Source organism: Ctenocephalides felis, unplaced genomic scaffold (assembly GCF_003426905.1).
Source record: "Ctenocephalides felis isolate EL2017-DRISC unplaced genomic scaffold, ASM342690v1 CF-g0.4_SCAFFOLD_00845, whole genome shotgun sequence".
NCBI classification, from domain to species: domain Eukaryota; kingdom Metazoa; phylum Arthropoda; class Insecta; order Siphonaptera; family Pulicidae; genus Ctenocephalides; species Ctenocephalides felis.
Window position 1 is genome coordinate 28,555,695 of NW_020536999.1, and position 15,833 is coordinate 28,571,527.

Below are 15,833 nucleotides of genomic sequence, written 5' to 3' on the forward strand. Positions count from 1 at the left end.
ATTTATAGTTTTTATATGTTTTAGACGTACAGTAGTAATGAAATCATACTACAACAAATTTTACTATTAACCATTTTGCAAAGATCGTCGCCGATAGACGACATTTGCATGACGATCTCTTTGTACAAGATTTCTACTTTTATGTTCTAAGAATTTTAGTATGTTTTTGTAATTTTTACTTCTTTTAAGTCGATTCCTATTAATGGCGATACGTGCTGATGAGTATTTGGTAAAGGTTGGCCCAGCCATTTCGGAAATACAAGGCAAAAAGTGCAACAAATGACAATTCAGTTTGTGAGATAATGGAGCATACGATGAAGGTGATTCAAGAGACATTCGATTTGTATTGGTTGGAAACAGCTGATTATTTTTAAGCAAAGACAGATCGTGCCGTTTTAAAGATTCAGAGCAAAAAAAAACATACGACTTGAAAGATTCCAAAAATACTTCTTGTTAAACTTCAATACCACACATTCTTGCCAAGGGAAGCCCAATGGTTTTGGAGATATAGGAATAAAAATTTAAAAAAAATAACATTTATTGGTCAAATATGATCTTTACTAATCACTATCATTGATTCATGTACAAATAGATTGGTCAATAAGTAGACAGCTGAATAGGTAGGCAGACTTACAGGTAAACAGGTAGAAAAGTAGAAATGCTGGCTGGTAGGCAGGTAGGCTGATGATAAAGGTAGATAGGTAGATAGGTGGACAGATAAATATCAAAACAGATAGATAGGTAGATCAACAAAATTAAATTACATTTGAATAAAGCGATTATTGACACATACCAGGACGTTCATGCCAAAAGGCAAAATGCCTCTTACAACTAGTTTAGAAAAGTTGTTTTTAAATGAAACCTAGAATATTAATAGAAACTAAAAATTCAATTTACATAAAATATTAGGAAACTAGCGGTACTAGTACTTCTCGTACCGTAATTAAATATTCGAGAACTAGCCTGATAGGAAAAAGTTGGATCTGTCCTTATCAAAAACTAATCAGGACGTCTCGCTGCCAAAAGGAATCGAATGTTTATTGAATCAATCAAATTGGTTGATCCGTTCTCTATCAAACGTGGACGAAAATTGTATCCAGACATACGTACATAAACACACACATACACTTATCAATGTACAACTTGATTTGTAAATAAGATTTGTAAACTAGTTCATGCCCAAAAGGCAAAATGCCTCTTATAACTACTTTAGAAAAGTAGTTTTGCCTTATGGCATCGTGTCTTAAGGCAAATTGCAGGTACTTCCCGTACCACAATTAAATTTTCGAGAACTTTTAAATAATTTTAGTCTGATTGGAAACGGTTGGATCTGTCCTTGCCAAAAACTAATCAGTATGTCATGCTATCAAAAGGGTTCGAATGTTTTTTGAATCAATCAAATCTGTTGACTTGTGCTCTCGAAAACGTGGACGAAAATTGTATCCAGACATACATACATAAACACACACACATACACTTATCAATTTTTTCTAAGGTATCCCAAAATGATCAGAAACCTATGAAGCGTAAAACTATGCAAAAAATTCGTTTTCGATTTTTTGACGATTTTAACTTACCCTACACGAAGTTAAAACATAGAGAAAATGGATGTAAAACAGTTAACAAAGGATAGAAAATATATTGAATATAATATAGAATTCAATAAAATATACTATATTTTAATATTTAAGTATGATGTATATTCTAGAACAAAAGTGACAAGGTTCTGATATCTCGTTTTCGTGACAAAACAATCAATTCTCGTCGGCTCGTTTTGATCATAATTTTTCCTAAAATTTCACAATCATTACATTACGCCAGATTTATATTTAGAGTTTATGACACAATCCGTCGTACGAATAAAATCAACGAAAATGCTTTAAGGATACGCTTGAATAAACCCCTTTTCGTTGGAGGCAGTGCGCGCGCTTCCCATTTGCCAAATCAATACCTATACACTGAGGTCTGTTTCGCTCGGAAGGCTCGCATTGTCAGTCACACCGCGTTCCCGTTATCACTCCACGCTAACCTCAACACGAAATAAAAATAAACTCATTACTCTATCAATTAGCATTCATTTACTCCACACAAATTAAATTTTCGTGAGTCTAAACACCTCCCAGCGAATCGTCGAAATTCGCCGAGAAACGGCAGTCGAACGCTTTCAAAAACGGTTTTCGTACGTTTGCAAACACGGGGCACCAAACGGGTCAAAACGGGACCGGATTTGTTCGGATACGAGAGATCAGAATTTGTCGGTAATAATAAACAACGGATGATGGAGCAACCGGAACGTTTTTCAGATTATTTGTTCGCCAAGATGGGGACAACAACGGGCTCCGTGACGGACACGGCGGATACCAACGCCGACCAGGAGGCTCCCAAGGAATTGACAGGATTTAGGAAATGGCTCAGCGAAAATCTACTGCTTATGGTCACGCTGAGTGGTGTCATCTTAGGAGTCGTTATTGGTGAGTCAATTTTTTATTTAAATATTTAGTTTTGCATATTTCCATAGTGTACTTTGTGGTTTGCCATAGTGTACCGGTTTATAGTAGTAAATACCGGTTTTCAATTTTACTTATTTTATTGTTTGGCAGTGCGTAATCCCATTAAATCAGGGTCTGTCGGTACCCAGAAACCGGTCGCGGAACCGTTCCCCAGAATATAATCGTGGCGAAAATTACTCGAAAGCCGGTTTTTAGGAAAAAAATATTGTATTCGTAAACCGGTTTTTAGTAGTACCGGTTTTCAATATTTATTTTATTGTTTGGTAGTGCGTATTTCCATTAAATCAGAGTCTGTCGGTACCCAGAAACCGGTCGCGGATCCGTTACCCAGAATATAATCGTGGCGAAAATTACTCGAAAGCCGGTTTTTAGGAAAAAATTATTGTATTCGTAAACCGGTTTCCAGTAGTAAATACCGGTTCTCAATTTTATTTATTTTATTGTTCGGTAGTGCGTATTTCCATTACATTAGGGTTTGTCGGCACTAAGGAACCGGCTACGGAACCGAGCCCCAGAATAAAGTTATGACGAAGATTATTCGACCGGGTTTTACCGGGTTTCAGTTAAAAAAAACGATTTTCAGTGTATGAATAACTCTCAGATAAAATCGAAAATGATTAATGTAGCCAAATGTACCAGATTGATAAAAAAATACTGTGCAAAGCGATAGCCGACCCTCGTTATATAATTTTAAAAAGATTTACAAACGGATATATAAAAATTATTCATAAATACCGCATAATTAATTGTTTTAAAGTTATTTAATCCTGGTCATTTATTATTTTTTTGTTCTAAAAAATTCCATTTAAAATTATCAAGAAAATTGACGGGAAATGATGCATTTAATCACTAGATAATTTCTGTTAAAAATAGAATTTATTCTGTTATAAATAAAAAAAATTATTCGAACAAGTAGTTTTTTTCATAAAAACCCGAAGCCTGTAAAAAACAACTTTTTTATAAAAGTACTATTCGATTACTGGTTTTCTAAAAAGATTTTATATAAACTCTAGTGTACGTATATGTCTTTCTCAAAATTTGCCATTTCAATAGCTTATAACAATTCACTTAGAGATTTTTGACACAATAAAAAATAAAAACGTTTTATGATGAATTTTCAGTAGTATTTTCGAAACCTTTCATATTGTTCGCAATATATTTTTTTACCTTTGCATAATAAATAGTTGTTTATGTTTATTAAATAATAAATGCAAATGAATCGTTGGAATTTGCATAGTAAAACCATATTTAAAATTTATTATCAATTATGTAAATTTATTTATTGTTTCTACACGCTCACGCATGTTTTTAACATACATATGTGCTTAATATTTTGGAGTATAATCAAATTTTTAGATATTTTAACAATCAGTAGATGTATTAAATAGTTTAAAATATTGAGATTATAAAAATATTTTAGAACTTCAAACTTGAAAAAACTCATATACTAGCTCTGATTATCTTTTATCAGGATTATAATTTAACTAAACGAAATATGCCGTATTTAAGTAGTCAGTAAAACGTCATAAATTTTCAGATAATTTAAAATGAACCAGATAAATTTAATATGAAAGTTTGCAAATTTACAAACAAATAATAATAATTTATTCACTATCTCGCAAAATATATTACAATTATATATTAAGATTGCAATAATAATTTTCAAAAATAATATATAGTAACCTGCAGCTAATAATAATATTTGAAAGTACATTATACGGTGTAATGAAATATAGGGATTCAAAATAAGTTTCAAAATTATTGCTAATTTTGACCTTATGAAAAAAGTTAAACCTACATGATACAACTGAACTATTTGTTAGTTATATTGTTACATTTAACGTATTTTGGATAAAAAGTATATAAATTATCAATTCATACGCATTAAAAATAATTAGAATCATTTGCATATTAGCATATGAAAAATCCATTAACAAAATGAATTCATTAAATTAGAGAATACAGAGAAAATTTTATGTTTACGAACCGTTGAAGCATTAACTGCCAATTATTTCAACAACACTTAGGAGAAATAATTAGACAACAATAAGTAATCGATATTACAGAGAACCAAAACAAATAAGCTAAAAGCATTTAAGTAAAATATAATTGAGATTGAAATATTTTAATTTATTGCGTGTTTTGCGGTATTAACAAATTTATGAATAATAAATAGATCAAAAATTATTTAAATAAAATAAATAATACAAATATTAATATATTTATTACTTTTATAAAATAATTTACACATACGGAAAATAAGATTTGAAGTTTCATACGTAATGAGTTATACACGTGATAAAAATATTTGCATAGGAATGTAATTGTTCCAAATATTGTTCTACTCTGATACAGCTAGTATAATATCTAAAAAAAATTATTATACATGCATTCAAATTTGATCATCTTCTAATTTATTTTTGGCAAATCTACAAACATAGTCCTTGTATCATATCTTAATATAAAAACATAAAAGGTCTGCCAATCTGATTAGTTTTAATATGCAAAAATATAGAGACTTAATAATTTAATTGAAACTATGTGATAACTGTGAAAACTAACCTTGGTAAACAATTTCATATTAAGCAAAATGATTAATTGAATTGTTTAACTTTGGAAAGAAATTAATGGCTATTTTTAATCTAATGATTAGGATTAATGTAGAGTAAAATTTGTGAACTTTACTAAGGCATAACATAATACAGCTCATTCCTCAATTTATTATCGAAATTTTCTTAGATTTTGATTTCAAATTACAAATTACGTTTTGTACATAATAATATATTTTTCTACAACGCTTGTTTATTTATTTTACAAAATAATGCTATTTTTGTGTAAAAATTGCTATATTTTTCACAATACGTATCAATTATAAGAAACACAAAAAATAGCCAACACTGTTTTAATATTAATTTCAAACAATATTATTTTACAGATATGACTTTCAACAATATATATCATTATTTCCACTTTTTTAGAATTTTTTTCTATGAAAATCTACAATTTTTTAGTCATTTGTATAATGCCAGGAATGCATATAAAAAAATTATAATGACAAAACTAATCCTATTTGCATTAATCGGATTTACATAATACCGATTTGTAGTCATATGGAACACTAAATGAAAACATACAAAAGGTATAAAACCAGAAACCTGAGGATTTTATTATATTATTAAAATAAAGCGAAATTAGTATTTCTCAGAAAAAATGTACATATGATATCTCATTGTGTAAAGGGATTTTAGTATTATTCAGCATAAAATGAACACAATAGGTCTAATTTGGTAAAAATTATAACAAAACTTGTGTTTCTAATAATTTAATTTATATGTAAATTGACTTTTTATTTTCATTTATTCCTATATCTTTAAGTTAAATTTCATTTTTAACTTGACTCAATAGTTGATGAGTTTTTTTTAACTTGGTTTATCTGGTTGTTATACATTACTTTTACTCATTATAGATATTAGTTTTCAAAAGCATATTTTTATAAAAAAGTAGATTTTCTGTTGATTCTTTTACCATGACAAATTCAAAAGTATTTTAACAGACCATATGAAATATCATATTAAAATCTGAGAAAAACGTTCAGAAATTATCGATCCACTCTCTTTTGATTATAAATCATTATTTATTAAATATATTAGTTTTCAGAATCATATTTTTATAAAAAAGTAATTTTTCTGTGGATTCCAATCATAACAAATTCAAAAGTATTTTAACAGACCATATGAAATATCAATTAAATCATATTAAAATCTGAGAAAAACGTTCAGAAATTATCGATCCACTCTCGTTTCATTTGAACTGGTTGAATATTGACACAAGTATTGAGATTTTTTAATATTTCAATTTACTTTTACATTTGCTTTAAATTTTTGAGTCAACAAAACTACGTGAGATCAAGGTAAATTGAGAAATAAATATTTTTTTCGTGGAAACGCAATATTATGAATGTTTACCAATAAAAGATCATTTAAGAGAGCAAAGTGACGCAGAAGAAAATTTCTTACTAAATGATTGAATAATTAGTATATTTTTAAGCTATTAAATTTAGATTTCAATATTTTTAAATCATAATTGAAGTTAAAATTTTCGTTCCGTCAAATATATTGAAACTATGAGTTCTCATATAATTATAATAATTATTACATTACAAGAGTTTTGTTTGAATAATAGAATTGTTTTTTTCTCTAAAATGTAGGGTTGCACTAAAAATGATGAAGTTAATGCAATAACAGATAAAAAATATTATTTATAATTAATAAATATCAAATTAAATTTTTCAAATTTTAGAAAAACAAAATAGCTTTTTCCTCTAAATACTACGATTTAATTTTGAAAAGCGATAAAATATTACAATAATATGTAGTGAAATTGAAAAAAATGGAATGATGGAGTTGAAATAATACTAATAATAATAAATTGTAATAATATCAAAAATAATAATTATTGTAGTGTAGTGTAGTTGCATTAAAACAAATTATCACAATAAATTGCTTGAAGTTTGAATTATAAACGTTGCATTATTGTTTGTTGCAGCAATCAAGCAAAATATAAATGTTACTTAGGTGTATTACTTCTTTAAATATATTTATTTATTTATGCATCCCACAGTTAATTATTGCATTACACAGTAAATATTTTAAAACACAGCTACCGTGGAAAAACTATGCAAACTTTTCCGCAATTTGCTAAACCTCTCCAAACGCATTTTATCATTTTATATTTGCTCTGCAATTTACATATATTTGCTTTCCCGTAATTTCATTTGCGGTTCTTTACATTTTTCGTATTACCCACGTGTCTGATCTCTGCGGAATGGAAAACAGAAAATAGTTTTCATTTACATAATAAATAAAACTTACTAACATCGAATTCGAAGAAAATTCCAGGTGGCAACAGTGAATCGATAAATATATTTGAAAAACTGCCTAAAATAAATCTAGGATATCCATCATATGTAATTATTAGAATAGTCGAATGTGAGGTCACTGGCCGAAAATTGTACTCATATGGATAATAATATGGGAAAACAATTTTTGTTTTCAAGTAGTCAAATATATTAAATTATGTATTGCGACTTCAAGAATTTGTTTATTTATAATAATAAGTTATTATCATATTCAGACCGGGAAGAGAAATTTTTCTTTCTCTTATTCCTCTAATGGAAACATTTTCTCTTTCAATTTTTTTTGATAATATTATAATCAAGAAAAGAAAAATTAATTTGTTAACGAACTTGTTCTTTATTGTATAAAATATTTTTTTTATTCAAATAAACACTCAAGTTTTATAATTTATTATTACTTGATTTAAACTCGGCGGCATCCGAGTGGCAAGGGTTAAGTAATTTCTTTAAATCTAATTATTTCAATCGACACTTTTGCGTTAACATTTTATTTGGAATATCAAAATGTATTTTTTTTATTTTACATAAAAATTAATTTAATAATAAATCAATCAATAAAAAAACAATTATTAATAATATAATGTAAATAATTATTAAAATAATATAATAATAAATATAACTAATATAAGCTATAATATATGTATGCTTTCTATATAAATTAACAAAAAAAAATAAGTTTAGTATAAATATTCAATTTACTTTTACTTCGTACAATTAAAATAATGAAATCCAGATAATTGTAAAAGGAAATTTAAAACTAAATAGTAATAAGCTTCACATTCTAATAATGAAACATTATTTGTCAAATTTTTAAACCAAAGTTTTATAAAATAAATTATTAAAAAATATACTAAATGTAAAAATAGTGAAAAAATAGATAGAGCAAACTATATAAAATTTACTAAACATTTGCTTGATATTTCAAGACAAAACTATATTTGCAATTTTTATATGTAGGTGTTTTAATGTTTCATAATATTTGAAATACTAAACTCAAATTTTCAGATTCAAAATAGTCGTTTATAATGTGTCTCGCCGAGAAATAACTCCAAACCACGAATTGACGTTCTGTACTAAAATTACCGTCAATATGTGGTTTTTATAGTAAATTATTATTAGAAAATAAAAGTATATGTTGTTTAGTCTAGATTAAATCTTTTCATATATCATAATACCAAAAGCTCTGAATTATGGCTAAAACCCAAAACTAATCCATACACAGGTACGGCGAATGCAAGACATGTAAAATCATTTTTCTATTTTGGGTATTTAAATACATGTTTGAAAAAATAATTTGGATGTCTATTTAATGCTTCGAAGTTTGTAAACAGATTTTATTAGTTTACTGACTACAATTTGTCTAATGACAAAATAGCGTGATAGCTTCTACAAGGATTCGTTTCGATTTATGATCACTTGAAGAAACTTGAAATAATGATCGTACTAAGTAATTAATATATAAATATGAAGTTACCTTATTTATGAAATAAAATGGTTATCAATATATTGATATTGCTATTGCAAAAAAATGCTATTATCTGCTAATTATAGAGAATCTGCTAGACTGATCTTAGCACAAAACTGGTCAATGCCAGTCTAAAGCAAGATTTATCAAATACTTTTTAAATTTGCACCTGATGTTTTTGCGACATTTTTGGAAAAATGTCGAAAAATGGTCAAATTTTACACATATTTTTTTCAAATTTTGGTGTCCAACAATTTAGAATGTATCATATTTTGTGGCGATCACAAATTTCTCTCTTGTGAAGTAATCCCAATCAAATATAGTTTTAATATTGTATTTAATTTTTCATTTTTTTCCAGGTTTTGGTCTACGTCCCGCCCATCTGGATGCCGAATCAATAATGTTGATATCATATCCTGGAGAACTGTTCATGCGGGTCCTTAAATTGATGATCCTTCCTTTGGTGATAGCAAGTTTGATATCAGGATCTGCCAGTCTAAATGCTAGGATGAATGGACGAATTGCTTTGCGAACATTATTGTATTTTGTTTCCACTTCCTTATTTAATGCCATTTTGGGCATCTGTCTGGTTCTCCTGATACATCCTGGTGATCCTGGTATGCATCCTGATTTTATCAGCTCCAATGGACCGAGACAAGTTAACATCTTGGACAGCCTTTTGGATTTGGGAAGGTAAATAATTTTTTATGATTATCAAATACCAAAATAATCACAAAAAATGAATCATTATATTTTAAAATGCTCTCATATATCATTTTTTTACTATGGAAATATTTTTATCAAAGTGACAAAAATAAGTATCTGTGCGATTAAAAAAGCATTTCACTCAACATTCCATATTTAGATTAATATTTTTATCACTTAAGTACAATTTTATGTATCATGGAACCATGATAGTAATTAGGTAGAAATAAATCGATTTTTGGTGTTTTGTTTGTCGTCAACTATTCCAATATCTATTTTTTACGCAAGTAATCAACTAATAACCAAAAACCAACTGCCAGAAAGATAATACTAATGGATTTTTATTAGATTTGAGAAAAATTCCATTGACAAAAATTTATTAAAGAAAATATTATCGAATTTATCACAGAACTAATTTTCACAAAATGCGTAGTTAATTTCATTTTATTAAAATAGCTTTTGACATAGTACCATTCTTATATTTTTTTTACAGTATTTATGGTGTTTATGATTACCAACTTTCTTCAGCTTTAGTAATAGTTTATAGTTTGTTTGATTGTTTTGATTAATTATTAATTTCATTTGAAGCCAATAAATAGTTTTAATATTATGCATAAATTAATAAAAGACTATAAAGCATTTGTGATGGGATGATGGGATATAACAATTTTCTTATACAATTAGTTCAAATATTGGTTATAGATTTTTATTTGTTGACTACTAATTTGCTTTTAACATTTCTGTACAAATGCATTATTAATTTCTATGATTAATGGGTAGAACAAATTATTGTCTTGATAATTATGAATTACCTATATATCACAAAAGCGTAAACAAATCGTGTTTTGTTACATACAAAACAACATTTGAATTCGATGTCATAAGGACAATTATACCTTAATATACTATTATTATGTAATTGGTAAAACGTCTAGAATAAATTACAGTTAATTATGTTATAATTATGTGAGAGTTTTACCAAGTAGGTAGATCAGAATATTTTTTTAATTTCATTAGTTTTCATTAGTAATTTATTTAAATTAATTTAATATTGATCGATTATTTAAATAATTAAAAATTTTATTTGAATAATTTGAAAAAGTTGAAGAATATTTATATGAAATTGAATCATTTTCTTTCATAAATTATTTTTGGCAATTTACTTTATCAAAGTTTTAGCATAATTTATTTTAATTGCATTTATTTTAATTTGTATGAAGTAGTAATTTTATTGTTAATATTTTTAAAATTAATTTTTCCAAATAAGTATAAAATTATGTTTTACAATTATGACTATATAAGTTATACTTATTGTTGGTTGTTTCAAGCATTTAAATGTCAAATTGACACTCAAAACTTCAAATATGATTTCTGTTTTTTTAAAATTGCTTTGACGTCTTCAAATATATTATGCCTATGAGAAATTATATTAGTTTCACAATACACAATAATTGAATTAAAGTTAAGTGAACTAAAATAAATCCGTAAACATGGTTTCTGTATCATTAATTTAATTATCAAATGCAACCTAGAAGTGATATACGTTTGTTAAACAAGGAATTTATCTCCATAACTTATTAGTCTCGACTTAGAGACTTATTAGTCTCGAAAAAGCGAAAACAATCTATTTCCATTTACTAATAAAATATGCTTCCTTAATATCCTTTCAACGGTATTGTTTTATTTTTATAAAAATAATACTTTAAAAGCGACTGTCCGCCACCTGAGAGGACGTGCTCCACATTTTGAAAACCACGGAACTAAAATAAATGTCTCAAACGCGAAATCAATCTATTTCCATTTACTAATAAAATATGCTTCCTTCGTCGCATTACCTATGCCACTAAAGTGATATAAATATCTAAAATGCGATATCTATTTCGGTTTTCAGAAATCTGTTCCCGGACAACCTATTCCAGGCCGCGTTCCAACAGGCTCACACCGTCTACGTTCCCGCGCCCAACACGAACGCGAGTGACCTAGATCCTGAACTGGTACGAGCGGTGCAATACAGGTAAATTATTATATATTTTATAAAAATTATATGATGAAAAATCGATGTCACAACTTGTTTAGTTTCAATGAGAGATACATAAATCATATTCATTAAAAAAAAATCGAAATTTTGGAAAAAAATTGTTCAGGAGCTAACAAACTAGTCAGTAGCATGTGTTTCAAAACTTAATTGCAGCAATTATTAATGGGGAAAACACATAGACCTTGCATTGCAGGCCTAGCAGTCCATGTAGTGTAGTGTCTATGGGAAAACATATTTGTATATTAGGGTGGTGGTGCATATAACTTAGCGTGACATAATTGGTCACTTTTGATTCACTTATCGCTAAGTTATATCTAAAAGACATTTTTAAAATTTTTGAAATTTTTTCCATGCTAATTCATCCATACGAAACTTCAATTGAACTGCACTCTATCTAAAAGTTAATATTAAGAGCTTAAACTTTTAGAGATTTATTTTTATCAATTTGGAACCATTTGAGCTCCTTGGAGCAAGGAAATTCGAAAATGTCCATATTATGGACCACCCTATTGTACATATGTGTGTGGATGTATAACACACATACATTACAAAAATAATTCACAAAATTACTTTTTTTTTTCTTAGACAAATTATTAAAAGAAAAATTAGAAGAAATCAAAATTAAAATATATTTATACCATTCAATTATGATATAGGAACATATGCATACTCAATGCAAACAAGATTCATATAGCAAATGAAAACAAACAATACTAGGAATCTAAATGCATTTAAATGTAATTTGAATAAGTCGTTGTCAACTGAACCATAAAACAATAATAATAATAACTTAATTTCGCATTGGACATAGTAGTAAAATTAGCATACATAATATTCAATTTTTTCGAGAAAATGCTTATTCTGCATAAGCTTTATTTTTTCCGCAAAAACAAATTTCATAAAGTTTTCAATCTTTTATTCTATATTCTTTAAATTACTTTTTTGGTATAAGAATTGAAATCATACATATTACTCCGATCATTTAAAAGAGCAAAATATAAATTTGACAAAGATTTAAAGATATGAAGTTGCATTTAAAATTAATTAAAATCAAACTAAATTATAAAATTAAAAAAAAAATCTATAAATTAAGCTGCGCACATTGGAATCCATTAAAGAGCGAATTTAGAATTTTTGAGGGATTGCTATCTTAGCACAAGATTATTTTATTTTATTGCTATTACAATTATTTTTTTATATTTTTTTATTTTAAAAAAGAATCAAAATCAAAACATATTACTATAATTCATTTAGGGTTGTTTTGAGAGCAACATGCAAACTTGACAATGATTAATCTGAAGGCTATCAACCACTACTGATGATTTCTATACACGATTAAATTTATTTTTAAAAGTTGTCGATGTAAAATAAAACAAATGATAAAAAAAACAGAAATAATAACTTAATTTTGCAGTAGACGTAGTAGCAACATAGACATTTACAAAATGTCCTCGAAAATATAACCGAATTTTTATTTCCAATGTCTACGACGAATACACAAAATTTATAATTTTCATAGTATTATTTTAAAACCGATAAAACATTTTAAAAATAAAATTATTCATCGGAAAAACCTTTACCTTTTATTATTTTCCATAGAGAAATCTCTCAATATCCTAATGAAATTATAAAAAATATGTGTTGTTTAAATAATGATATATAATTTTGTATACAATCTATTTATCCAGCGATATTGAAATTGCGGTTAGCATCAAATTAACAACAAATAGAATAATACATACATACACATATATATATTATAGATATACATATTAACAATAATAAATACAAAAGTTACAGCATCGTATTAAATATTCATTACTACTTGATATGCATGAGAAAATCTCCATGTTCAAGTACTTCCATTATTTCTAATGATCATGTCATTCAATGAAGAACATCCAAAACGTATTTAAATTCTTAGTATTGTTTTGATTTCATTTGCCTTTAGAATTAATCTTTGCCAAGTTTGCACTTCGTTCCTAGAACAATTCTAAATGAATAATAGTTATATATTTTGAAAACTTATTTAAGAAACCTGGTCTATAGCAACAAACAAAATGAAAGTATATTTGTATACGAAACATTAATTTCACTAGCTCCAAAATTGACTAAAGTTTAAATTTATTTTCATGATCTAACTTTGTATTTGACTATATTTTTGCACATAAATTATCACACGTTTTCCTGTTCAATATGTGGTATAATTTTAAATTTACAAAACGTGTGTAAAGTGTTAATGCATGTAATTTAAAATATCAATATTTCGATTAGAATATCTCGTTTATATGTGCATATTTTATAGACATGTAGTGCTAAATGACCTGCTATTTGCTAAATCTAGATTTTAGCTTAACATTGAGCATGCTAATAATAATCACGAAAACATATTAGAAGCACGCGATCAGCGAGTTACTGAATGGACTTTACTATTTATTCAAGATTTTTTTAATACATTCGAATATACAAATGTACAGATATATATATATATATATATATATATATATATATATATATGAGCAAACAAATGTTTCACGATTTCGAATAATGATTATCAGATTGAACAAAAATGGATTGAATTATATTATACTTTATCAACTCATTCACATATTCAGTTGCGTTTCTAAAGGAATGAAATAATTATAATAATTAAGATTGTTTTTATTTATATATATAATATATATATATATATATATATATATATTCACTTTTATTTCTTTGTTATTAAAATTAATCTCGAATTAAAATTTATAATAAGTCAGAGGAAACATATGAAAATCATCAAATATTCTGTACAAAAACATATTACATAAGCATTTTTACTACTAAATGAATATTTTATATTTTTGTTATATTTAATTTTCTGTAATATTTAATTATTATGAAAAAGTTTTACTAACCAGAACTTTACTAACAACGTAGTAGTTTAATCGAACTACTTTTGCTGGTTAATATAATATAGAATGAGCAATTGTAAAGTTTGTATATAATTGGGTTCATAAATGTATTTTCTAACTTTTGAAAAGCTTTGAGGAATATCGATTACTCTGATTGCTATTATATTTCTCTATAAGTATATAATTTTATAAAGCATGACAATGATTTAGAAAAAATAAAGCTTTAAGTATAATTGTTGCAGTATTTTTTATCGTTTGAATTTCATACTTTTACATTACATAACTAAAGTATATAATTACTTCAAAATACAGAATTACAATGACAATGACAAATTAATAAATATTCATTTTTCGATAAATTCTGAATGAATGGGTGTAATATTTTTTAGAATATTTTCATTATATATTATGAAATGAATGTGAATAAACATATTACAGTAAAATGTGAAAACCCCACACAAAATTTTCCCTGAAGAAAAAAGTGATTACTATTTCATTGAATATTACGTTTGGTTAGGGAATTAATACTGGTTAAACAATATTATATTAAGACATTTTTATAATTTTAAAAAAATATCATATTGCAGTTTCATAAATTACTGATTAATGAAAAATATGTTTTTTCACAAAATTTAAAAAAATCTAAATAATTTACTTTTTAAAATATGATAAATGATTCATAGTGTGGATTCTTCATTCTATAGAATCATATTCGATAGCTTAAATAACAAAATATTAATATAAAATTAAAGAAATAAAATAAAAATATAAAGTCGAAATATAAATTTAAAAAAATAATAATATGAAGTCGAAATGAATTTTAATTAACTTCCCGCAGGGCAAGTTATAGTAATCGCAAAAAAATCGAAAATGAAAATTTTTATATATCTTTACGTTTCAAAGGTTTCTGAACATTTGGCATACCTTAGAAAAAATGGATGTATGTGTTGTGGTGTGTATTGTGGTGTGTATGTGTGGGTGTATGTATGTACGTGTGTGTATGTATGTGCGGATACAAATTTTCGTCGACGATTTCGGGAACACGGATCAACCGATTTGAATAATTCAAAAAACATTCGACTCGATTGATAAGGAGACGTGGCTGATTAGTTTTTGGCGAAGGCAGGTCTAGCCGTTCCGAAGATACGGGGCAAAAAGTGCCAAAAACGGTAACTCAGTTTTTAAGAGAACGGAGCGTCCGATTGGAATAATTCAAAAAACATTTCACTGTATTGACAAGATGAAGAATCGATAAAATTTTCATGTAGGTAGGTCTAAGCGGTTTCGGAGATATGGAGGAAAA

At 26.7% G+C, this 15,833-nt stretch overlaps 1 protein-coding gene across 1 annotated transcript in view; it reads left to right on the plus strand.

The window, feature by feature from the left end:
- The first annotated feature begins 2,278 nt into the window (after window positions 1–2,278).
- LOC113375827 (excitatory amino acid transporter) overlaps window positions 2,279–15,833 on the plus strand; it is a 65,787-nt gene continuing 52,232 nt past the window's right edge. Inside the window, exons 1-3 of the mRNA XM_026615777.1 lie at window positions 2,279–2,471; window positions 9,250–9,583; window positions 11,487–11,609. Coding sequence (XP_026471562.1) covers window positions 2,279–2,471; window positions 9,250–9,583; window positions 11,487–11,609 — 650 coding nt within the window. The remainder of the gene's footprint in view (window positions 2,472–9,249; window positions 9,584–11,486; window positions 11,610–15,833) is intronic.